The sequence below is a fragment of the Bufo gargarizans genome, chromosome 5 (genome assembly GCF_014858855.1).
Source record: "Bufo gargarizans isolate SCDJY-AF-19 chromosome 5, ASM1485885v1, whole genome shotgun sequence".
NCBI classification, from domain to species: domain Eukaryota; kingdom Metazoa; phylum Chordata; class Amphibia; order Anura; family Bufonidae; genus Bufo; species Bufo gargarizans.
This window is the reverse complement of record NC_058084.1, coordinates 384204297-384229738: the sequence shown is the minus strand read 5'-3', so window position 1 is coordinate 384229738 and position 25442 is coordinate 384204297. Positions and strand designations below refer to the sequence as shown.

The 25442-nt window shown below is 45.5% G+C and overlaps 1 protein-coding gene across 3 annotated transcripts in view; it reads left to right on the top strand.

The window, feature by feature from the left end:
* OSBPL3 (oxysterol binding protein like 3) overlaps nucleotides 1-25442 on the top strand; it is a 201066-nt gene that overhangs the window by 82901 nt on the left and 92723 nt on the right. For all 3 annotated transcript variants that reach the window (XM_044292688.1, XM_044292689.1, XM_044292687.1), the window contains exon 3: nucleotides 19851-20077. In XM_044292688.1, the coding sequence (XP_044148623.1) occupies nucleotides 19985-20077 (93 nt within the window). In that variant the 5' untranslated portion in view covers nucleotides 19851-19984. The remainder of the gene's footprint in view (nucleotides 1-19850; nucleotides 20078-25442) is intronic.

Here is a 25442-nt window from a genome sequence, read left to right as displayed (position 1 = left end):
ATGGGTCCGCGATCCGGCCATTCGGCAAAAATATAGAACATGTTCTATCTTTTTGCGGAACGGAAGTATGGGACGAAACCCTACGGAGGCACTCCGTAGTGCTTCCTTAGGGTTCCGTTCCGTGCTTCCATTCCGCATCTCCGGATTTGCAGACCCATTCAATTAAATGGGTCAGCATCCCTGATGCGGAATGCCCACGGAACGGCCCCGGGTATTGCAGGTCTGCAATACGGCAACGGGCAGCACACGTTCGTGTGCAGGAGGCCTTATACTGTATATCAATCTGCTCAGCTATTCCTGCTCTATAAAATGCTGCCTAAACATAACAGGTTCCCTTTAATTGTAGGGGGAGAAAAGTGAATAAGAATTGTTAGTGATTAGTAAATTGCTAAACCATATAGCGGTTTTAGGCAGGAGTCATTTAGGGGGGAGATTTATCAAACTAGTATAAAGTAGAACTAGCTTAGCTGCCCATAGCAACCAATCAGATTCCACCTTTCATTTTCCAAAGGAGCTTTTCAGAATGAAAGGTGGAATCTGATTGGTTGCTATGGGCAACTGAGCCAGTTCTACTTTACACCAGTTTGATAAATGACCCCCTTAGTTCTGGACATCTTTTGCTCTTGCTCGTGATATAATCATTCAGTTCTCTTGATAGTAATTCTAGCTGATGGTATGTGACTGTACAAGCAGGCGGAACCCAGGAAGCCGTGTATTGTCACCACTACTGTAGGCAACATGATGCCTGTTCTGACGCATTACAACACGTATAGGCTGGTGTATACTTGTGTGCCTTTCCATATTGCTAGGCGACAATATACAAGCCGGAGTAAAGTCTTAGTGCTGCAGACACGCTTTGCCGGTGAGAGGTGAGCTTCTCTATTCTCCGTACTTTCTTAGGTCGTCGATATTGCGCTGAATAGGTCACTGCGCTGGCAATACATTGCTGGACCTGAGGCCGGGTTCTCCTGGCTGCTGATTCGCGAACGTTCTCAGCTGCTAACATGTGGGGTTTTCCTATTAGGATTAATGAAAAATCTTAAACATGCTGCAGTTAAAAAAAAAATAAAAAAATCACAAAACATTTTTTTAATTCTTGACTTAACTTTGTGATTTTTATTTTATTTTATGTTTTTTAACTGCAGTGTGTTTAAGATTTTTTTTATTAAGCCTAATGGGAAAACCCCACATGTTAGCAATTGAGAATATTCGCTAATCAGACGCCAGGAGAACCCGGCCTCAGGTCCAGCAAAGTGACTTAATTTTGTAATTTTTTTTCTTTTTAACTGCGGCATGTTTAATTATTTTTTTCATGAATCCTTTATAATTCGATTTATTGACCTCTACAGCATTTTGACGGACACAGCACCAGCATATACCGCCATCATTTAGCATAAATAGCGTTCATTTTCTCTTTTCCTCTGAACAATTTTGCAAATATAGACGGATGTCATTGCTTCGGTTTAATTTAGGGGCAGGACTGGACATGGAGAAAATAGGGAGACGTTTAAATGCATTAGAAAAACATATCGAGGTCAAAGGGTAGGTCCCTAGGTCGTGACCCCTTCTATTAGCTTTTGCAGAGAGACGAGGGGTAACGTCTGTCCCGGAGGACTCGGCTTGACCATGTATTACATGGTTGGCCATTCATATAGATTGATGTCATGTAGTACCACGTTTCTCCTATAGTGGCTAGAGTTGAGCGAAGCTGCCTTTTTGGCAGGTTCGGGTTTTAAGTGAATTACGTAATGTATTCCGTTCTCACGGAATCCGTAATGTAATTCAATGCCGGCATGCCGTACGGAATACCTTTTAGAGGCATTCTGTTTTGCATGCCGTCATAATACAAGTGTATGGCCAGCAGAACGGAACCCTCGGAGCTGGCCGTACACTTGTATTATGCGGCACTGAATTACGGGATGGATTTTGTGAGAACTGAATAATTCACTTAAACCCCGAACCTGCCAAAAGGCAGCTTCGCTCAACTCTGAGGCTGGGTTCACACCTGAGCGTTCCTACGCGCTGTAAAACGCTCAACAAGGAGAAACCAATGGTTCCCTATGGGAATGGTTCTCACCTGGGCATTTTACAGTGCGTACAATCGCGCTGTAAAACGCCCGACGCCCCAAGAAGTACATGAGCTTCTTTGGGGCGTCTTGTCGCGCGTTCCCGTACATAGACTTTCGGGAACGCGCGACAATGGGCGTTCTCTTGTCTCTGTATGCGTGATTGCAAACGCCGGTACAATCGCGCATACAGAGCGCTCCATCGCGAACGCTCAGGTGTGAACCCAGCGTAATAGTGGCCACTGCAGGAGAAATGTTTAGTCATCCACTGTGTTCCCCGTAGATCAGTTGGGTTTTAGTTGGGCTTCTGGTCCTGTGGTCAACAGCCATTTTGCAGCAGGTTTCCATTAAAGGGCTTCTGTCACCCCACTAAAGTGCTTTTTTTTTTTGGGGCTAGTGAAATTAGTTATATTGCGATATATGACAATATAATTGTGTTACTTACTTTGATCCAGCAGTTTCTGCAAAAAACGAAGTTTTATAATATGTAAATTCGGTCTCTACCAGCAAGTAGGGCGGCTACTTGCTGGTAGAGACCGAATTTACATATTATAAAACTTCGTTTTTTGCAGAAACTGCTGGATCAAAGTAAGTAACACAATTATATTGTCATATATCGCAATATAACTAATTTCACTAGCCCAAAAAAAAAATATCACTTTAGTGGGGTGACAGAAGCCCTTTAAAGGGGTGTATCACTGGTGCTGGCCCAGCTTATCAGAATAAGGGCTCGTTCACACAAACATATTTTGCGTTCCGTATATGGGCCGTTTTCTGCGTTCCGCATACAGTCTGTATAAGGAGCCATTTTTTCAATGGGTCCGCAAAAGATGCGGACAGCACTCCGTGTGCTTTCCGCATTTGCTGCTCTGTTCCGTGGCCCAGCAAAAATTATGAGTCCTGTCCTATTCTTGTCCGTTTTGCTGACCAGAATAGGCATTTCTATAATAGGCCTCCTGTTCCGTTCCGCAAATTGCAGAAGGCACACTTGTGCCATCCGTGTTTTGCGGATCCGAAATTTGCGGAAATTTGCTCAGGGGGTATGGGTTAATTAGCTGACTAGAGTGTGACACTTTGAGCCTAGAATATTAAACCTTTTCACAAAATTCTAATTTTAAGCTGCATTAATGCAATTCCTTTAATTTGCATTACTGAAATAAATGGACTTTTGCAGGATATTCGAATTTTTCGGGTTTCACCTGTACCTGACACCTTAGAAAGTTCTCATGGAGTTGTTTAGCAGGTTAGTTTTCATTTGTGAGCGCGTCATCCGTACCGGTTTCACTCCTTTTTGTCATTTTGGTATCTAGGGTGCACAAATGATTCACAAATAACTGAGAAGTTATTTCTATGGCTGCACAGTATTTAAAGGGACAGTGTACATTTTTCTGGTTGTACTTTTAGGATGTGTTTTTTTTTTATATATTTTTTTTTCCATAAATATGAGGGAGTAGTAAGATACTATTTGACTTTTTTTTTTATATTTACAGTATGTGTCCCTCAAAATTCTTCTGGTACTTCCCTCCAGATATAACCGTTTAACGGTAGTCAAAGCGTGACAAGTCTTCTCATGTATCCGGTGTTCAGAGTGTAAGCCGCTATAGGGAAATCCTGTGTGGTTTCACATAACACGTTTTCAGGAACTGAACTGACAGAATTGATTTGCAGTAAAAAATATCTCAAAATTCATACGCCCTGTGCATGCGGTTCTGCTTTCTGTTGCTGTTCGACAGTTTTACAATAATATGTTGATGGGATGGGATTTTGACATTGATGGCCTGTCCTCAGGATAAGCCATCACCAGGGTCCGACACTGCATCCCCACTGATCGCCTGTTTGTTGAAACTCTGGCGTTGGGAACTGCTGTGCAGGGCTGGGTTTAGACCAAGTGGGGCCCCAAATCCTGAAATATCGGACTAGCAGTCTGACAGAACCTTGTAGGCACGGACAGCGGTTGCAACCACCACAGCAGCTGACTGTAGAATGCCACATCATCTCTCTTTTTAGCCTTTCCACTGTAAGGCCTTGTTCACACCTCAGTTATTTGGTCAGGTATTTGTATCAGGTATTGTGTGAGCCAAAACCAGGTGTGAGGTCAAAAACACAGAACAGGTGCAGATCTTTTCATTATACCTCATGTCTGTGTAACCTCCACTCCTGGTTTTTGGCTCACAATCACTGTTGTGGGGGGGGGGGGGGTCTGTGGATGACACTGTTGGGGGGTCTGTGGATGACAGTTGGGGGGGGGGGGGGGGTCTGTGGATGACACTGTTGGGGGGGGGGGGGTCTGTGGATGACACTGTTGGGGGGGGGGGGGGGTCTGTGGATGACACTGTTGGGGGGGGGGGGGTCTGTGGATGACACTGTTGGGGGGGGGGGGGGTCTGTGGATGACACTGTTGGGGGGGGGGGGGTCTGTGGATGACACTGTTGGGGGGGGGGTCTGTGGATGACACTGTTGGGGGGGGGGGGTCTGTGGATGACACTGTTGGGGGGGTCTGTGGATGACAGTTGGGGGGGGGGGGGGGGTCTGTGGATGACACTGTTGGGGGGGGGGGGGTCTGTGGATGACACTGTTGGGGGGGGGGGGGGGGTCTGTGGATGACACTGTTGGGGGGGGGGGGGTCTGTGGATGACACTGTTGGGGGGGGGGGGGGTCTGTGGATGACACTGTTGGGGGGGGGGGGTCTGTGGATGACACTGTTGGGGGGGGGGTCTGTGGATGACACAGAGCTGACAGTGGGAACTCACAGGTCAGTGACCATCAGTATTTGAGGGCTGTTACAATGAGAGAGTGACCCCAGCAGCCCTGCACCCCCTCCTCCACAGAACGCAACCATCGATTTCAACGGAGCATCTTGTGGGGGTCAATCGCCCCTACACAGCAGCTGCATGGAGTTTGTATACACACATATTGCTCTGTAACTCAAAAACTCATCGATCAATTTCTACTAAACTTGGTACATAAATCACTTACTATCTGGGAAAGAATACTGTGGAGGTAACATGTCGGTACACAATGAGTTTCTGTCTGTCCCGACGTCGGTCTGTCTGTTCTTTATGCGCGACCAAACGACTAGGACCGATCTTCACCAAATTTGGAACACAGGTGTCCGGGAAGGTTTTAGATCGGGTCTCGGCTCTCTAGGACGTACCGTTCCAGAGTTATTCCCCAAAAATGACCTGCATTAGCCAATACAAGCCTGCAAGTCTTTCTCTTCATATCCCAACTGCCATACACACGGTCACATGTCCCTTATCAGCCAATAGAGCTCGCAGGCCCTTAGTCTCCACATACACACATTTTTACTCCAGGTTTCCATAACAACCCAGCCATTTTTCTTCACTGCTGTAGGTCAGCTTTACAGTAGGCTAGGGCTACAGGATGACAATAATTCGCACAACACCTAGGGCACAACTACACTGCTACATTAATGTCGCACGACAATTTTTATAATGATAGTCTATGGTGTTGCACTGCGACATGCTGCGATGCAACAGTCACAGAAAAATCCATAGTGCGGCACCATAGCCTATCATTATAAAAATTGAGACAATATGTCGTGCGACACATGTTGTCATGTAGCCCTAGCATTAAAGTGGCGGGGCGCTGTTAAATAGGCGTTCACTGTGGATATTACTGTTAAGGGGGCTGGACACTGTGGAAGTCACTGTTAAGAGGGCAGGGGCCACTATGAAAGGGGCAACTGCTGTGGAGGTCACTGTTAAGGCAGCGGGGTACTGTGAGGTCACTGTTAAGGCAGCAGGGTACTGTGAGGTCACTGTTAAGGCAGCAGGGTACTGTGAGGTCACTGTTAAGGCAGCAGGGTACTGTGAGGTCACTGTTAAAGGGGTTGTCCAGGTTCAGAGCTGAACCTGGACAGCCCTCCATTTTCACCTCGGCAGCCCCCCTGACATGAGCATCGGAGCAGTTCATGCTCCGATGCTCTCCTTTGCCCTGCGCTAAATTGCACAGGGCAAAGGCATTTTTCTGAGTTCCGGTGACGTACCGGGCTCTCTATGGGGCTGACGGGAACCCCGGTGACGTCACCGGCACTGATGGGCGGGATTTGTCTCTGCCCTAGCCAGTAAAACGGCTAGGGCAGAGCTAAAGCCCGCCCCTCAGAGCCGGTGACGTCACTAAACGCACCGCTGGGCGGAAGTTACCGCCTGGCAGTGTGTTATTGAAAACAAAAAAGCCTGTGCCCTGCGCGATCTAGCGCAGGGCACTGGAGCGCATCGGAGCATGAGATGCTCCGATGCTAGGCTCAGGGGGGCTGCCGGGGTGAAAATAAGGGTATGTCCGGGTTCAGCTCTGAACCCGGACAACCCCTTTAAGGGAGTGAGTCTCTAAGGAGATCACTGTCAAAGAAGTGGGGTGCTGTGAAACTTACTGTTAAAGGGGCGGGCTGCTGTAAAGGTCAAAGTTAAGGGGACGTGCTGCTGTGGAGGTCCCATTTTAAATGGCGGGGCACTGTGGTGGGGGTCAGTGTTAAGGGGTGGGGGGACTGTGGCGTTTACGGTAATGGGGGATACTGTCTATCTTTGAACGACACACAAACATTAAATGAAATGGATGAAATATACCCGTGCGTAGCCGGGTCCTTCTGCTAGTTCATATATATAATGCATAGGCCCACATAACGTTATGAGGCTGATATTTCTGCAGAGAAACCATTGCTAGTCTCCCATACAGAAATAAATGTAGACAATTTTACATTTATCCAACATCGTACACAGGGCCCGCCCGACGCTGCCATACACAGGGCCCGCCCGCCATTACACAAATAGAACTGATGGCACATTGCACACACAGCCCTGCTACATGTCCATTTACACAGATGGAACTACTGTGTGCACATTGCACACAGAAAACTACAATAGACCGGTTACACGGACATAGCCCTGCTTTATACACACCTCCCATACATAAAGTACCTCTGCATTCTCCACCAACACAGTCCTACAAGGAGCCTGTGTTCTCCTAACTCTTCCCACACACGGCTGATCACATGACTCTGACATCACCACAGGTCCTGTAACCACAATGTAGTCTAGAGCTGCTCCTGGTGAGAGAGATGTCCATAAGGAGCGGGGCGTCATGTGTGTCGGACCTGGCAGCGTCTGATACAGCTCTCCTGACTAGAAAAAGACCATGCATAAAAATATGCATGAGTCTTTTTCCAAGGAGTAAAATGGCCCACTTAAAGGGGTTGTGAACCCGGACATACCTCAATTTTCACCCAGGCAGCCCCCCTGACTTGAACATCAAAACAGTTCATGCTCCGATGTTCTCCTTTGCCCTGCGCTAAATCGCGCAGGGCAAAGGCAATTTTTGGAGATCCGGTGACGTACAGGGCTCTCCATGGGGCTGCCAGAAAGCCCGGTGACGTCACCGGCACTGATGGGCGGGTTTTAGCGCTTCCCTAGCCAGTAAAACTGCTAGGGCAGCACTAAAGCACGCCCATCACAGCTGGTGACCTCACCGAACACACTGCCGGGTGGAAGCTTCCGTCCGGCAGTGTGTGATTGTAAACAAGAGAGCCCTTGTCCTGCTCGATCCAGCGCAGGTCAAAGGAGAGCATCGGAGCATGAACTGCTCTGATGCTCAAGTCAGGGGGGTCTGCCGTGGTGAAATTATGGGTATGTCCAGGTTCAACTCTGAACCCGGACAACCCCTTAAGTATCTAACAGCAGGGTGCCCCCGTTGGAAAGGGGGCCCTGCTGCTGTGCAGTGCACGGAACTGGTAACTGCAGCACAGCTCCCATTCACTTTAATGTGAGCAGCGCTGCAGTTACCAGCTTCATCCACTACACAATAGAGAGAGCTGCATAGTTCAGGCGCCATACTCCCAGTGCCGGAGCGACAACAAAACAGCTGATCAATCAATGTTGATCTCTGTGGCATTACTTTTGCCTAATTTTTGGGAAATATGTCATAAACAAAAAAGTGAATTTTTTGAAAAAAATTTAAATGCAATGCAAGGAAAAATGCAACAAACGTATATGAAACCACCCTTAGGGTCCATTCACACGTCCGCAAAATGGATCCGCATCCGTTCCGCAATGGGGCCGGAATGTGCTGTCCGCATCCATATTTGCGGATCCGCACTTCCGCATCCGTGTTTCCGTTTCCGCAAAAAAATAGAACATGTCCTATTGTCCGCAATTGCGGACAAGAACAGGCATATTCTATTAGTGCCGGCAATGTGCGGTCTGCAAAATGCGGAATGCACATTGCCGCTTTCCGTGTTTTGCGGATCCGTGGCTCCGTGTATCCGCAAAACATGTTGCGGACGTGTGAATGGAGCCTAAGGTTGACACTTCAGTTATTTGGTCCGTTATTTCCATCAGTGATTGTGAGCCAAAACCAGATGTGGGTTAAAATCGCAGAACAGGAGATGATCTTTCAATTATTCCTTATCTCTGAGTAGGCTTCACTGCTGGGTTTGGCTCTCAAGGGCTCAAGGCACATGGCCGTAGTGCCCGTATTATACGGGCACCGCCCGCATACACTCTGTATGCAGACCCATTGACTTGAATAGGTCCTCAGTCCTCAGAATATGGTGCAGAGCGGTGAAACATATCTGAAGCCCAACGAAGTACTATAAAGCGCATCCGTGGGATTTCGGTACGTGCCTTCTCACCGCAAAAAAAAATAGAACATGTCCTGCAGTTTTTGCGGCTCAGGTGCGGACCTATTCACTACAATGGGGCCGTAAAAGATGCGGACAGCACTCCTTGTGTCCGCATCCGTTGCTCCGTTCTGTGGCCCCGCAAAAAATATATAGTTTTGCGGACAAGAATAGGCATTTCTACAATGGGCCGCCTGTTCAGTTCCGCAAATTGCTGAAGGCACACGGGTGGCTTTTGTTTTTTTGCGGATCCGTGGTTTGCGGACCGCAAAAAAACAGAACGGTCGTGTGCATGAGGCCTTAGGGTCCATTCACACGTCCGCAATTCTGGTCCGCATTTTGCGGAACGGAATTGCGGACCCATTCATTTCTATAGGGCCGCACAATGTGCTGCCCGGATCCGGAAATGCGGACCTGCACTTCCAGGTCCGCATTTCCGTTCCCCAAAAAATAGAACATGTCCTATTCTTGTCCGCAATTGCGGACAAGATTAGGCATATTCTATTGTAGTGCCGGCGATATGCGGTCCGCAAAATGCGGAACACTCATTGCCGGTGTCCGTGTTTTGTGGATCCGCAAAACACACACAGATGTGTGAATGGACCCATAGGCCTCTTTCTCACTTTTTTTTTTTTTTTTTTCGTTTACGGGCTGTATTTTGCATTCCGTATACGGAACTATTCATTTCAATGGTTCTGCAAAAAAAAAGGAATTTACTCCATATGCATTCAGTTTCCGGATTTCTGTTTTTCCATTCCGTTGAAAGATAGAACATGTCCTATTATTGCCCGCAAATCACGTTCCGTGGCTCCCCCCAAGTCAATGGGTCAGCAAAAAAAAAAAAACAGAACACATAAGGCCATCCTTCATATAAGATAGGGCCAGGGGCTATCCATAGTACTTAGTATATTTGGCAGACTAGATGGGCCAAATGGTTCTTATCTGCCAACACATTCTATGTTTCTATATGGAAATGCATCCGTATGTCTTCCGTATCTGTTCCGTTTTTGCGGAATCGTCTATTGAAAATGTTATGCCCAGACCATTTTTTTCTATGTAATTACTGTATAATGTATATGCCATACCGAAAAACGGAACAGAAACGAAAAATGGATCGGTGAAAAACAGACTGCAAAACACTGAAAAAGCCATACGGTCGTGTGAAAGAGGCCTTACTGGTCAATAGTTTTGAAATAATTTGGCAGTGGACCAACTAAAGCGGAGCTGAAGACAAAGCCATGAAGAAAAGTTTCTGCTGCATCAGGCCTGCTATGTTCCCTTTATGCCAGTCTCAAACAAGAGTGTTCCCTGCTCGAAACGCGTTCCATATGGGAGCGTGAACTCCTGTAGTGGACTCCTTTGACTGGACTGCACAGCGTTATAATGATTTATAATGCTGTGCGTCTCTGCCCAACCTCCCCGAGCACACAGTGAACACGCTTGTCTGAAACTGGCCTTGGGGTATGTGCACACGTGGCTAAACATTGTAGATTTTTCACAGCTGAATTGCATGCAGAAAATCCCACAGCATTTACCGCAGCAGTGAGTTGGATGAGACCTTCCACGTTGTTCTCACTCCCATCAATAGAAAGAACGGTTGTCCGCAATGAAGAATAGAACATGTTCTATAATTTGTGGAACAGATGGCGGAAGCCACAAACAATACAGTTACGTGGCCCATAGAAATTAATGTATCAGTGTGCCGTCCGCAAAAAGTGCAGATAGGACACAGATAAAATATATAGTCCTGTGGATGAGGGCATAAGGGCCTTTTGGACTCCATTTGTATATCCTTCTGTAGAATCAACGCGGTCAAGATTCTACAAGGGATGTATAGCAGGTTGGTGCTAGGACACAATGGTACCCCTTAGAAAGACCATGTGTGACCACTGTATAGCAACCTACATATAGTGCCCATAGGAGCTGTATCTCAGTTCTCCACCAATCAGGAGGTTTTTGTAGCTCCAGTATAAGTATATATATTGGTATAGGTCTCTCTGATGCTGTAGCCATGAAATACAGACACATGGGGGATGTTCCCATAAAGTAGGTGCCTTTTTAAATATGCCTCTTTTTTTCATTAAACATGTCATTATCCCCTGTGACTACAGCCTTTTCATCACCTATTTACTAACCTGTGGGAGCATCTCCCAGGTGCGGCATGCTGTACAATAGAGCCAGGTGATCTCTTTATCTCCCTATAGATCACCATGTCCAGGGCAGCGCCAATACCGCATAAAAGTTGTCATTATTCGTGGTCCCCGCTTAGGAAGGTCATATTTCTCAAAAATGGCATTTGGCAACCATATGCCATTAATTGACGTAGGGTTTCGGCAAAATTTTGTAACTATGACTCAGCACTTGGGCAGACTAAGCGCTGTAGCTCCGTAAGGGCTCATGCGCTCATCCGTACATATTTTTATTTAATTTTTTCCACATCCGTTTCCGGTCCATATACGGAGCCATTCATTTCAATGGGGCTGCAAAAGAAACCCAAAATGCCTGTATGGCCGCAAGAAAATAGAAAATGTCCTATTATTGTCCACGTTACGGAGAAGGAGAGGACTGTTCTATTAGGGGCCGGCCCTTCTGTTTAGCAAAATACAGAATGCACACGCCGGTACTTGTGTTTTGCGGACCGTAAAACCCCCAACGGTCGTGTGCATGAGCCCCAAGACCAATTTAGTATTCAGTCCGTGAAGTAAGCTCCATGGACAGTAGGACTGAACACGTCTCCTGTGACACGATCTCACGGCATTGTAATGACTTATAATGCTGTGTGTTTCTGCTGTCAGCAGGTGTACTGACCTTGTACTAACATGTCCGAGGTGTCCACAGTCGTGATCAGCAGTGCCATCACTGCTGCTTATTAGCATCAGCTCTTCCCTTTTTAATAGTGGACCAGCAGAGGTGAATGGAGAAAAGTGACAAGAAATGACTCTCCGAAGCAAAGGACTGTAAATTTGTTCAACTTTTATGTGGATTTGAAATGAGATTTAATAGCAGTGACGTTTCGGGCTGTTTGGCCTGCTTTACACTATGTAGGCTCAGACCTTGTGTTGCGGCACCACATCCTCAGAATGACAAATGCTGTCACGATACGGCCGCCTTTGTTTCCTGTTAGAAACCGTTCTAGTCAAGGTCCTAGATCTACTTCTGTGATAATAAATAGCGATAACACACGTAAAAACCAGAGAGTGTAGAGGTCATTGAGGAACTTCACAGTAAGCCGGGAAAAACAAGGTTTAAAGGAATTATTAGGGCATTTGAATAGATCATCAGTATCAGATCGGCGAGGACTCAGGACCCCCGCTGATCAGCTCTTAGAAGATGCAGGCGTTCCGTGAGCTAGGTCAATGTGACGCCACCATACATCAGTCACATGGCCTAGTTGCAGCTCAGCCCCATTCAAGTCACTGTGCTTGGAAAGCTGCCGGGAGCCTGCTGATCGGCGGGGGTGACGGGACTCGGGGCCCCTGCTGTGATGATAATAATCATCATTATCAATTCCTGGATAACCACTTTAAAGCTTCTATCACGAGCGAGTTTTCTGTCCGGATGCGATGCATGTAGCGAACGGATGGCGTCCAGGCTGAATCCTGACCCATTCATTTTAGAGTCTCTGCAGCATGACCAACCTTATTAAACCAGGCATACTGCCTAGTAGGGTTCATCATACTAACTAAAACTGTACCTTTCTTTTGTCTAGAAACCCACTTGGAAGTCCAGCTCTAATCAAAGTATAGAAGAAATCCCAGCAGTCGTGTCTTGACAATTAGATTTTATTGCATCAAATCAATGTGTCCTACAACCAGGACTAGTTTTGGCAAGCATGCCTTTATCACCTGTTGATAAAGGCATGCTTGCTGAAACGCGTCCTTGTTGTAGGACACATTGCTTTGATGCAATAAAACATCATAACTAATTGTCAAGACAAGACTGCTGGGATTTCTTCTATACTTCAAGTGGAGATTGCTTCTATCCCGTGCGGCGTGCACTGAGTGAGTGCTGGCTGATCCATTTTCCAGCTCTAATCAAAAGCAGGGGAACTTTATTTCAGCGAAATGAAGTATTGTTACGTGTTTCAGACCGCCGCTATTCTGGGTCCTTTCTTTTTTCTGTATTCTATACAGCTGCAGAGATCTGCGTTTTTAGGTTAGTTTCACACTAGCGTTTCTCAGATCCAGCAGGCTGTTCTGGCGGAGAACTGCTGGCTGTCTGTAACCAGCATTGCCGGCAGCTACAGGGATGCCGTCCGGCCCCATTAACTATAATGTATAAGATACGGCTGCAACCCGGCAAATATGTCTAGGATAGTCTACAAAAAAAGTTTTGGCTAAGTTATGGTTAAAAAATAATAATTTGCTTGGACTGTAAAGGGATTCAGTCACCAGATTTATGGTGCACTGAGTGCAGGACTTGGGCCCCTTTCACACGGGCGAGTATTCCGCGCGGATGCGATGCGTGAGGTGAACGCATTGCACCCGCACTGAATCCGGACCCATTCATTTCTATGGGGCTGTGCACATGAGCGGTGATTTTCACGCATCACTTGTGCGTTGCGTGAAAATCGCAGCATGCTCAATTTTGTGCGTTTTTTTTAATGCAACGCAGTCCCCATAGAAGTGAATGGGGCTGCGTGAAAATCGCAAGGATCTGCAAGCAAGTGCAGATGCAGTGTGATTTTCACGTTAACCATGTTATAAGGGAAAATAATTACATCTACACATGAACCCAAACCTGAACTTAAGTGAAGAAGTTCGGGTCTGGGTACCACATTCAGTTTTTTAGCACGCGGCGCAAAACGCATTGACGGATCCAGCAAAAACGCAGATGTGAAAGTAGCCTAGTTGCACACATGCAGTAAAGCTATCCGGCAGAATAACAGCCTCCCAGAGTTTACTGTGTCCAGCCTCGTGGATATTGCCGTGCACCTCCAGACCCCTTTGCCTATAATGGGATCTAGCGGGAATTCGGCTAGTATCGATCATGAGCGCCAGGTTTCTACCTGACCAAAAACGCTGCAGGCCAGAAAGTGGGTTCTGGCTGTGCAAAGCAGTATCTGGCTAGGCTGGGTACAGTGAACTCCGGCAGAGAGAGCTTTACCGCATGTGTGAAACTAGCCCTAGCTTTTTGCAGGATTTTTTATTATCTAAATACATTTTGATTGCTCTAGTTATGCTACAGTGCCTTGCAAAAGTATTCCCCCCCCCCCCCCGACTTTTTTCGTGTTTTGGTGCCTCATAACCTGGAACCAACATGCATTGTTTGAGGATTTGCATCACTTAATTTAGGCTGCTTTCACACTAGCGTTCGGGTTTCCGTTCGTGAGCTCCGTTTGAAGGAGCTCACGAGCGGACCCGAACGCAGCCGTCCAGCCCTGATGCAGTCTGAATGGAGGCGGATCCGCTCAGACTGCATCAGTCTGGCGGCGTTCAGCCTCCGCTCCGCTCGCCTCCGCACGGACAGGCGGACAGCTGAACGCTGCTTGCAGCGTTCGGGTGTCCGCCTGGCCGTGCGGAGGCGTGCGGATCCGTCCAGACTTACAATGTAAGTCAATGGGGACGGATCCGTTTGAAGATGTCACAATGTGGCTCAATCTTCAAGCGGATCCGTCCCCCATTGACTTTACATTGAAAGTCTGGACGGATCCGTCCCAGGCTATTTTCACACTTAGCTTTTTTTAGCTAATATAATGCAGACGGATCCGTTCTGAACGGAGCCTCCGTCTGCATTATTATGGGCGGATCCGTTCAGAACTGATCCGCCCGAACGCTAGTGTGAAAGTAGCCTTACAGAACATGCCCACAACTTTGAAGATGTTTATTATTTTTTTTATTGTGAAGCAAAAAAAAAAAAAAAAGTCAATGTGCATAACTAATCACGCCCCTGAAGTCAATACTTTGTAGAGCCGCCTTTTGCAGCAATCACAGCTCCAAGTGGCTTTGGATAAGTCTCTATGAGCTTGCCACATCTTACCACTGGGATTTTTGCCCATTCCTCTTTGCAAGACTGCTCCAGCTCCTTCAAGTTGGATGGTTTGCGCTCGTGAACAGCAATCTTTATGTCTGACCACAGATTTTCTATTGGATTGCGATCTGGGCCATTCCAACACATTTACATGTTTCCCCTTAAACCACTCAAGTGTTGCTTTAGCCGTGTGTTTGGGGTCATTGTCCTGCTGGAAGGTGAACCTCCGTCCTAGCTTCAAATCATGCACAGAGGTAAAGGTTTTGCTTAAGAATATCCCTGTATTTAGCACCAGATGCAATCATAAAAGAAACTGCAGCACTCTCCAGCCTTGTTCTTTCAAAAATGTATTCACCAGTACGATGCGACGTTTCGATCTGTGTGATCTTTCTCAAGCAACTAGATCACACAGATCGAAACGTCGCATTGTACTGGTGAATACATTTTTGAAAGAACAAGGCTGGAGAGTGCTGCAGTTTCTTTTATGATTGCATCTGAAGTTGGGGAAGCTCAGGACTGAGCGGAGGGGGAGTGAATTGGTATGAAAATGACCCAAGGGCCTGGGCACCGGCCGTTGTAAGGCCGCCCCTGGGCACCTTCACAGCCTCATTTGCATACGGAATAAGTGTTTTTTGGACGAATGATGCTAGCAGGGAACTAACGGTAAGAACAGTTTTAATAGGGGGGATGCCGTGGACATAAGTGTGTTAATAGGGTCAATCGGCGTGAAAGACTCCCTTTAATGCCCTCCTTGCCTGGTCGGTGAGTTTTGGTGTGCGGCCATCTCTTGGCAGGTTTGCTGCTGTGCCACGTTCTTTCCATTTGGTTATGATAGATTTGATGGTGCTCCTGGGGATCATCAAAGATTTGGATATTTTTTTTATAACCTAACCCTGACTTGTACTTCTCAACAACATTGTCCCTTACTTGTTTGGAGAGTTCCTTGGTCTTCATGGCAGTGTTTGGTTAGTGATGCCTCTTGCTTAGTGTACTTTTACACTAGCGTTTTTCTTTTCCGGTATTCAGTTCCGTCACAGTGGCTGAATACCGGAAAATAACTGATCAGTTTTATCCGAATACATTCTGAATGAAGAGCATTCCGTTCAGGATGTCTTCAGTTCAGTCTGTTTGACTTTTCAGTACGGAGATGATACCGCAGCATGCTGCGGTTTAATCTCCGTCCAAAATTCCTGAACACTTGCCGGAATGCCGGATGCGGCATTTTTTCCCATTGAAATGCATTAATGCCGGATCCGGCCCCGAGTGTTCCGACAAAACTGATCCGGCATTATGGTCTGCGCATGCTCGGACTGCAAAAAATGTGAAAAAAAATAAATGCCGGATCAGTTTTTCCAAATGACATCGGAGAGACGGATCCGACATTTCAATGCATTTGTCATACGGATCAGGATCCTGATCCACAAATGCCATCAGTTTGTATACGTTTTGACGGATCAGGCAGGCAGTTTTGGCGATGACTGCCTGCCGGAATCCTCTGCCGCACGTGTGAAATTACCCTTAGGCCTCTTTCACACGACAGTATGTCCATTTCAGTGTTTTGCGGTCCGTTTTTCACGGATACGTTGTTCCGTTTTTTGCTTCCAGTGTGGTTTCGTTTCCGTTCCGTTGTTCCGTTTTTTCCGTATGGCAAATACAGTATACAGTAATTTCATATAAAAAAATTGGGCTGGGCATAACATTTTCAATAGATAGTTCCGCAAAAAACGGAACGGATACGGAAGACATACGGATGCATTTCCGTATGCATTCCGTTTTTTTGCGGACCCATAGACTTTAATGGAGCCACGGAACGTGATTTGCGGCCAAATATAGGACATGTTCTATCTTTCAATGTAACGGAAATACGGAAACGGGGCTTTTCAAAAAAGGTGTGTATATGTAATGACAGATCATGTGACACTTAGACTGCACACAGATGACATCATTTTTTACTAATTATGTGACTTCTGAAGGTAATTGCTTGCACCAGAGCTTTTTATGGGCTTCCTAACAAAGGGGGTGAATACATACGCACATGCCAATTTTCTGTTTCTATTTCTAAACAATAGTTTTATTTATCTATTTATTTTTTTTCTCATCTCACCTCACCAACTTGGACTATTGTGTTCTGATCCATCCCATAAAATTACGATTAACAAAACATTGAACATAAGGCTGTAATGTAACAAAACACAAAAAGTCAAGGGGAGTGAATACTTTGGCAAGGCACTGTATGTTTTTATTGTATCATAGTCATCGTTATTATTATTATGCGAGGGCACCTCATTGTCTAGTCCTCGGGATTTCCTGTTGCCCATGTTCGGTGTCCTCGTCAGGCCGGTTCCTCCCTGTACGCTGTGTAATGCTTTGTCTGCATACCTCGGCTCTTGCTGTACATCCTTCCAGGTACTTTTCTATTTTTATGTGCTCGCTTTACAAACCTTGTGTAATCTCCATGGCAATGGGTTCCCACACTGAAATCCCATGGCTAGGGCTTTTTCTTCATCTCCTGCCTTTTGGCTCTATTAATATTTCCCCGGGCTTCTACTATTTATAGTTGTTCTACTTATGTTTTTTTTTTCTTCTTCAGGCAACCTTAGGCATGTGGATCTTTAAATAACCTGCGTGTCGTCACTGGCTTTATTAGAGGCTAAGCTAATTTATAGGGATGCTGGGCCATGCTGTTCTCTGTTGTTGTTTCTAATTCATCCATGTTCAGGGGCTGCAGTCTTTAATGTGCATTGCTTTGGTGAATTTACCCTAATATGTAACGTCAATGGCTTAACCCCTTCAACCATCACAGTGATTGAGCTGGCTGCTGCAGTGAGCCCGCTCCATACTCGGCAGGTGCTGGCTGTTTCCTACAGCAGACACCTGGCTGCAATGACTGGGAATGCCAAAAGCACCGAACCCCGTCATTTAACCCCTCAGATGCCACGATCAACACTGATCGAGGCAAGACAGAGTGATGCGGCTCCCCCTGCCTTCCGATCTGATTACTAGGCTGCCATGGTAAGCTCCCTGCTGCGCTGTGCGCAAAGCACAGCTCAGCAAGGAGTGCATCAAAATGCTATTAGCCCTCATAGATCTTTAAGGTGAGCAAAAGATCCTAGGTTCTAGCCCCCTAAGGGGGCTAATAGTTCTTACTGTAAAAGTTAAAAAGAACTAAAAACCTTAAGATATTAAAAGTTAATGTAATTCTTCTTTCCCAAATTTTACATATAAAAATATATACCAATAAAATAAACATATCCGGTATTACCGCTTCCGAAAATGTCTGAACCATTAAAATATTTTAAAAGAATTCCTGTATGGGGAAGGCCTGTAACGGGAAAAAAAATAAATAAATACAATTTGCCATTTTTTTAGTCCCCCTCCCCAAAAAATAATGATGCCAATAAAAACTTTAGATTGTTCTGCAAAAATACAAGCCCTCATACAGCTCTCTAGATCAAAATATAAAAAGTTATATCAGAAAATGGCGATACAAAGAAATTATTTTATTTCTCAAAGGTTTTTTATTTTTTAAGTAGTAAAACAACAAATTTGGTATCCCTGTATTTATATTGTGCCACAGAATAAGGATGTTTTTGTCATTTTTAGCGCACAGTGAATACCGAGATGTAAAGATCTCGTAAAAATCAAGCCCTGGCGGAATTGTGTATTTATATTTAATAACATAAGCAGCACTGCAGGGCCAGAGTAGAATAGGGTGCCAGCAGGTATTTTTTGAGCACTGTATGGTGGTATTTACTTGCATTGTTTGGCCCTGCTAATTAGGCATAGTATTGAAGTTACAATGTCCCAAAAAAAAGCGATTTCTCCTGCACTCTTTAAGAAATAAAGTCTTTTGAAACGCTTGTTTTTTTTTTTATTATTTTTTTTTTTTGTACAAGCTGCTTTCAATGCCTTTTTTTTTTAATTATTTTTTTTAAGGAGTGCTGGAGAAATTGCTTTTTTCTTCATTGGATTTCTGTTAGCCCAGCGCTCTGTTGCTGCGCTGCTGCCCCTTCATGCCAGCACTTTCATTGGGCTCCTTCACTTCCTGCTCCTGCTGCATGCCATGCTGACAAGTGCGGGTAGCTTAACTGTTGTATACGCCCGTGCAGGCGCTTCATTCCTTGCTAACACGAGTGCAGCTATATAGTCTCTGGCATTCCCCTTCCAGCTCTGAGCGGAGCTTGCGTTCCAGCTCCGAGTCCTGTAATGTTTAAGGTGTACACGGGTTTGTCTCTCCTCATTTTGTGAGGCAGCCTGCACCCGCACCGATCTTTCCCATCCTATGGCTGGTCTGCAGTGTGTATTTAACGGTGCCTCCTTCAACTGGGAGAGGACTGAGCAGTTGGGTTCCTAGCTCGTCTAAATTGCTGTTTGAGCTAAAGTGTTCTGCTGTTTCTTGTCATTCTGTGTACCGGACTTTGGATTATGTTTTACGGACTTTGCCTGATTGCTGCCAACCCTGACCCTGGTCTACGCTTACGGACTTTGCCTGATTGCTGCCTGCCCTGACTTCTGCCTTCGTACCCTGACTATGCTTCCATCTGATCAGCCTCTGGCCTCCCAGCATCCACTGGGTGTATTGTGTCTCCTGGAGATCAGTCCAGTGGGTTCACACTCTGGTCCCGATTCCCTTGTGTTCCAATTCCCCTCCGAGGTAGCACCTGGTACACCCCTTGGGAAAGTCTCTGCTCTCCATCAGAGGTATTGTGTGAAGAACAAGGGGTGTGCTCAGATATCGTGGGACAGCAGGTTCTCACCCACTGGTCAGAACAAATTCTATGTCAGTGCTTCTCTCCGGTTCAGGAATTCTCCGTGCACTCAGGTCCGGATGCTACAAGTTTGACAGGAGTGGTGAGCAAATCACATTTTCCTGTCATTATTTTACTACGGTATTGAAGTTGTCTTTGGCCAACATATAACCATGTTTAGTAAAATGATTTATACACTGTATGACAAAATACAGGGCAGAGAGTGGGCACCAACAGACGCACAGGGCATCATCCATTGCCTGGCTGCTCCAGTATTTGGCAACAGAGTCCATCCATAACGATTGTTTAGAGCCATGCATGTGATATAAGCATTGCTTTATTGTATTTGTAAGGACATTTTATGCACTGGAACAATAGGTAAGAAACAAAGTTCTTCCACTTTCTATTAGTTTGTTCCTTTTATCTCCATAGGAGCTGAAGGAATGTGCGCACCCCAAACAGAAGATGAATAAGCAATTGTGTTCATCCGGTGTTCCCCAGCCTATGTATAAGAACATTACCGGCAGTCTCTGTTACGCTTCCTGAGTCAAGAACGGAATATTAATATGGGGGAAGAAAGGAACCTCGGGGTGTCGCAGAAGATGTTGTCTCCATCTCGGAGTACCAGCAGTTGCTCCTCAAAGTTGGGAAGTCGCCAGGTCAGTTCGCCAATTCTTAGGACTTATTGCAGGAAGAGTAGAATTTGTTGAGTTTACACAATAGTGTGAAATCCAGCCAAGTTGTCCGCCATTCATAGCAAGACTAGCTGGCAGGCAGTGAGGTACACCAGTATTCCTGTAGCACAGTTATTCCCAAGGGTAAGGAAAGCAGGTAGTGCATTCATATGCTTTAAAAGGGCATCTGTCAGCAGCTTTGTACCTATGAAACTGACCTGTTACATGTGCGCTTGGCAGCTAAAGGCATGTGTGTTGGTCCTATGTTTATATGTGCCCACATTGCTGAGAAAAGTGAAGTTGTAGTATATGCAAATGAGCTTCTAGAAGCAACGGGGGCGTTGCTGTTACACCTAGAGGCTCTGCTCTCTCTGCAACTGCCACGGCCCTCTGCACTTTGATTGACAGAGCCAGGTAGTGAAAGCATCATAATGTCTAGCCCTGCCATCCAAAGCCGAGATGAAACAGCAGTTCCATCAATTTGTTCCTGTACTGTGACATCAGTGTGTGTGTGATTCATAAACTATAGCTTTATTGAATGGATTATCTCTGTATTGTGACATCACTGTGCATAATCTCAATGCTATGACATCACTCTGTGCATTCTGATGCTGTGACATCACTGTGTATGTTATAGTGATGCTGTGACATCACGTTGTGCATTATTCCTATGGTGTGACATCACTGTGTACGTTATAGTGATGCTGTGACCTCACTATGTGCATTATTCCTATGCTGTGACATCACTGTGTATGTTATAGTGATGATGTGACATCACATTGTGCATTATTCCTTTGCTGTGACATCACTATGTGCATTATTCCTATTCCGTGACATCACTATGTGTGTTATTTCTATGCTGTGACATCATTGTGTATGTTATAGTGATGCTGTGACATCACTATGTTTGTTATGCATGTGCATGTAGAAAAACACAACTGTGACTGTTTGGATAGCTCACTACTTGCTAAAGGTGATATGCTCTTTAGGCTTCATTCTGCTGTGAGGTCCCATTTTTTACAGTTCTGTCTTTTCCAGTCAGTTTGCTAAAAAATTATACCCAACTGGTCTCTTTTTTTTTTTTTTTTTTTTTTTTTTTTTTGTGAAATGGATCACCAATGGCTCCATGCTTTTTCAGTGAAATCAGGGAGCCATTGGAAGCTGGGACGCACGTGGCCAGCCGCACCTTTTGGGTCGTAGCTTTAGAGCTTTGTGGTCACCAAGCTGTCCCAGACACCTGAGTGTCCCTCTATGCAGCATCACCCCCTTATTTTTTTAATCAACATTCAACATGCATCAAATCCTCTGTCGTTTAGGCATTTTTGGACACTTTTGTGAAAACATTGGCATATCTGTTGGCACAACTAATTCCTGGATCTTGCAGTACCCTGTCTTTTTAGAGTTCTCTATGGCAGATGTGCCACATTTCATCTCTATGGGATGGGGAGATCACGGTATAACATAATGGTTTAGCTATTTAGGGCTGTCGGCAACCTGCGGAGCCACAATGGTCAGCATATTGATTTCCAGTCTTTTCATTTATAATAGCAAAATGACGACACGAGGAACATCCAACGGACCCATTGTAGTCAAGGAGGTCCATCAGGTAGATAAGACACCACCAATGTTTTTTTTGACTGAGCAGAACAAATGGAAATAACAGCGCCAATGCAAACAAACCCTAGTATACAATCCTCTAAAATATTATATTTTGGGAGTTACCATGAAACCATTGATCTTCGCGATTGCAATTAGTATTGTAGTTTGTATGAAGAAAAGATGTTTCTATAGAAGCACCGCCGAGACGAGATCCAATTAAAAGGCAACACATCTTCAGATGTATTTGTACATTCCGTACAGACTGTGGGAGGAATCGCTTGGTGTTTTAATACGTTTAGAAGTGGAGATTTGTCGCTATATATATCTGAACGGGTAACTGTAGTAAAGAATGTGGGAAGTGAAATAATACAATTTCTGTCTTAAAGCGAGATGTTTGTGTCCTACAGTTTGCATGTCTGCCAGTTCACACGGTGTGCCTACATGTTGGAAAGTTTGTTCATTTGCACAATGCAAATGGTCATATAATAGTGATCCCCTACCAGTGTGCCTCCAGCGCTGTTGCAAAACTACACCTCCCAGCATGCCCGCACACCCAAAGGCTGTCCGGGCATGCTGGGAGTTGTAGTTTTGCAACAGCTGGAGGCACACTGGTTGGGAAACACTGGCATATGCCCATTCCCCTCCTTATATGCCAGTGTTTCCCAACCAGTGTGCCTCCAGCTGTTGCAGAACTACATAAAACTGTTTTAATTGGTGAGTACCGGTACTTAAATAAAAGTATCGGTACTTGTACTCGGTCTTTAAAAAAATGGTATCTGGACATCCCTCCTATATACAGATCACTGGAAACTGTAGTGTGAGTAGAACTGCCCATTACATGACTTTTACCAGCAATCTACTTACAGGGCAGAGATCATGTCTTTTTTCTGCATCCCCTAAACTTCTGGAATTCCACTGGTTCCCATGTGAAATCCATTCCCTAGCATGTATAGTACGAGCAGAGTGTGAGTAATGTTGCTGCTCTGCTACACATATTATTCTTCAGAAAATCACATTGTCTATCCCCAGCCGTTACAGGGCATTTATACTCGGTCTAGCAGATACATTTCTTTAGGTAGTAATACAGCTTACAGAAATAAATCTTCACTCTGTCTCATCATGTCATTGATTCCACCGTTACCTGATTACTTGTTTTATTATAATTTTGCTCACTTGGATGGTGCTTGCTGTGCTGATGCCCTTGAAGGGGGTAGTGGGGTGTTACCTTGTGCTCAACCATTGCTGCAGCCTCAATATTTTCTGGATAAGCTGGGATCTTGGTAGTCGGACCCCACCTATTAGGAGTGATACACCATCACTTTCTCTCATAGGAAAACCCCTTTTAAAGGGCATCTGTACCTATGACTTTGGCTGACCTGTTACATGTGCACTTGGCAGCTGAAGGCATCTGTGTTGGTCCCATGTTCGTATGTGCCCTCACTGCTGAGAAAAATGATGTGTTAGTATATGCAGATGAGCCTCTAAGAGCAGCTAAAAGGCTTTGCACACTCTGCAACTGGCGCGCCCTCTGCACTTTGATTGGCAGAGCCAGGTGTCATGATATTTTCACTGGCCATTTTGCATCAGTGTGTGCATCCATTTTCTGGCTGTATATCCGTTTTTAATTGCCGTTTTGCATCCGTTTTTAATGGACGTTAAAAACAGCTTTTGAAAGCTGTTGAGTTTCAATATTGCTCCAGTATTATTGTAAATGGCCCCAATAGTGCCTCCTTTAGCATGTATGCCCCCATAGTGCCCTCAATAGCATATGTGCCCGTGGAAGCATATATGCCCTAATAGAGTCCTCATTTTACACACATACACACATATATATATATATATATATATATATATATATATATTACACCCACCTTAGCCACTTGCACTCACAGGTACACTCACTCTTCACTGAAGACAGCAGGACCCGACTCTCTCATTGTGATCATGTGACATCACGCTGGGAGCACAGGTCCTGCTGCATCCTGTGAGGAGCGAGTGTCCCGGCGTGAGCTAAGGGTAGAGGTAAGTAATTTTTTTATTTTTTTTATTTTAAACCCTGAAAGGGTTTTTGACAGATGATATATTTACCGGCTGTTAAAAAAAAAAAAAAATGGCCATGTAAAGAGCCTATAGACTGCAATGAATCTGGAAACAGCTGTGCGACGGTGGTTACATTTTTTTAATTATGATGCTATTAATTTTCTTTATTTCATAGGATGTATCAGGACGTGTTTTGGCCGGTCCCAAGCTTTTTTCAATAGCTAATAACGGTTCAGAAAGGCTTGGGACGGGCCAAAACACATCCTGGTACATGCTGTGAAATAAAGAAATTTAATAGCATTGTAACAGTGAGTTCTGGGGATTTTGGCAATAAAAAAAAATTCAGTCACATGCCAGATTTTCAAAGCATTGTGAATGAGGCCTAAGAGATCAGCCACTGCCATTGGTTGAAATAAACATCTGAGATGACTTGAGCAAGTATGCTTATCGGAAAGTTGGCTGGCTGCAATCTGATGTGAATGAATGTTTTTTTGCGTTTTTTTTTTTTTTTTTTTTTTTTAGGGATGTCCCGATACCATTTTTTTTAGACAGAGTACGAGTACCGATACTTTTATTTAAGTACTCACCGATACCAATTATAACAATTAAATAAATAACACATTTATTTTGTGACCACTGACCAACCAAAAGTCCAAAAAACAGCCCCCAGCCTCTGGTCAGCCCCCCAGTTTCTGATCAGCACCCCAGCCTCTCCCTCTTATCAGCCCCCTCTGGTAACTCAACCCCCCCCCCCCCCCCCAGTATTAGTGGCCACAGGGTCCCCCCCCCCCCCCCCCCATCATTGGTGGCAGTCGAACTCGTGCCACACCTGAAGGGTTAATTGCGCGGATCACAGCGTCCTCTCAGAGGTCGGGTGCCGGTAATGCGAGTCACAGAATTCCTTCCCCCACGCCGAACTGCTGAGAGCGCCGCCGCAAGCGGCCAGCAGGTATCGGCAGTGGTATCGGGGACATTTGCACGAGTACAAGTACTCTGCAAATGTCCAGTATCGGTCCCGATACTGGTATCGGTACATCCCTATTTTTTTTTTTTTTTTTATAATATTTTTTTTTTTTTACAGAACTACTAGAATGTTTGTTTAAAAGTATTATCCCACAGAGAACATTAATCACCAATCCACAGGATACATCACCCCTGGGATCCTCACCAATCACTAGAACATTGACTTCAAGCACCCTGTTCCACCTCGCTACACAGCCGCAGTGAGGAGGAGTTTGAAGGAAGCGGTGGTCATCCATATGCCCTGCTGACCCACTCATGTCCTTGGGTTGATGGAGGCGGAGAGCATGGTTTTCAGCAGCCCCATGGACACTGATGGTTTGCCAGGGCGTATTTATGACCACCACTTCATTCAAACTCACCCTGGGTATGTAGTGAGAAGGAACCAGAGAGAACCTCATTGTAGTAAGCGTGGGGGTCCTATCAGTGGGGCCTTTGCCAATTAGACACATCACCTACCCTATGGATATACTTCAGGTGATGAATGTCCTTTCTGGGCCAACTTGTTAAAGGCTGGCCATACACATAAGCTGCTGGCTGGCCGCTATCGCTCTCGGTCCACTCGTACACATGCCTGTTCCGCATGGCAGAGTAAGAATGTGTTCTCAGTAAGAAGAGGGGAAGGAAGCTGCTGACTGACTCCTCAGGCAGAGGCCTGTCTGGAGAAGAAAAGGACTGGTCCAATCTTATC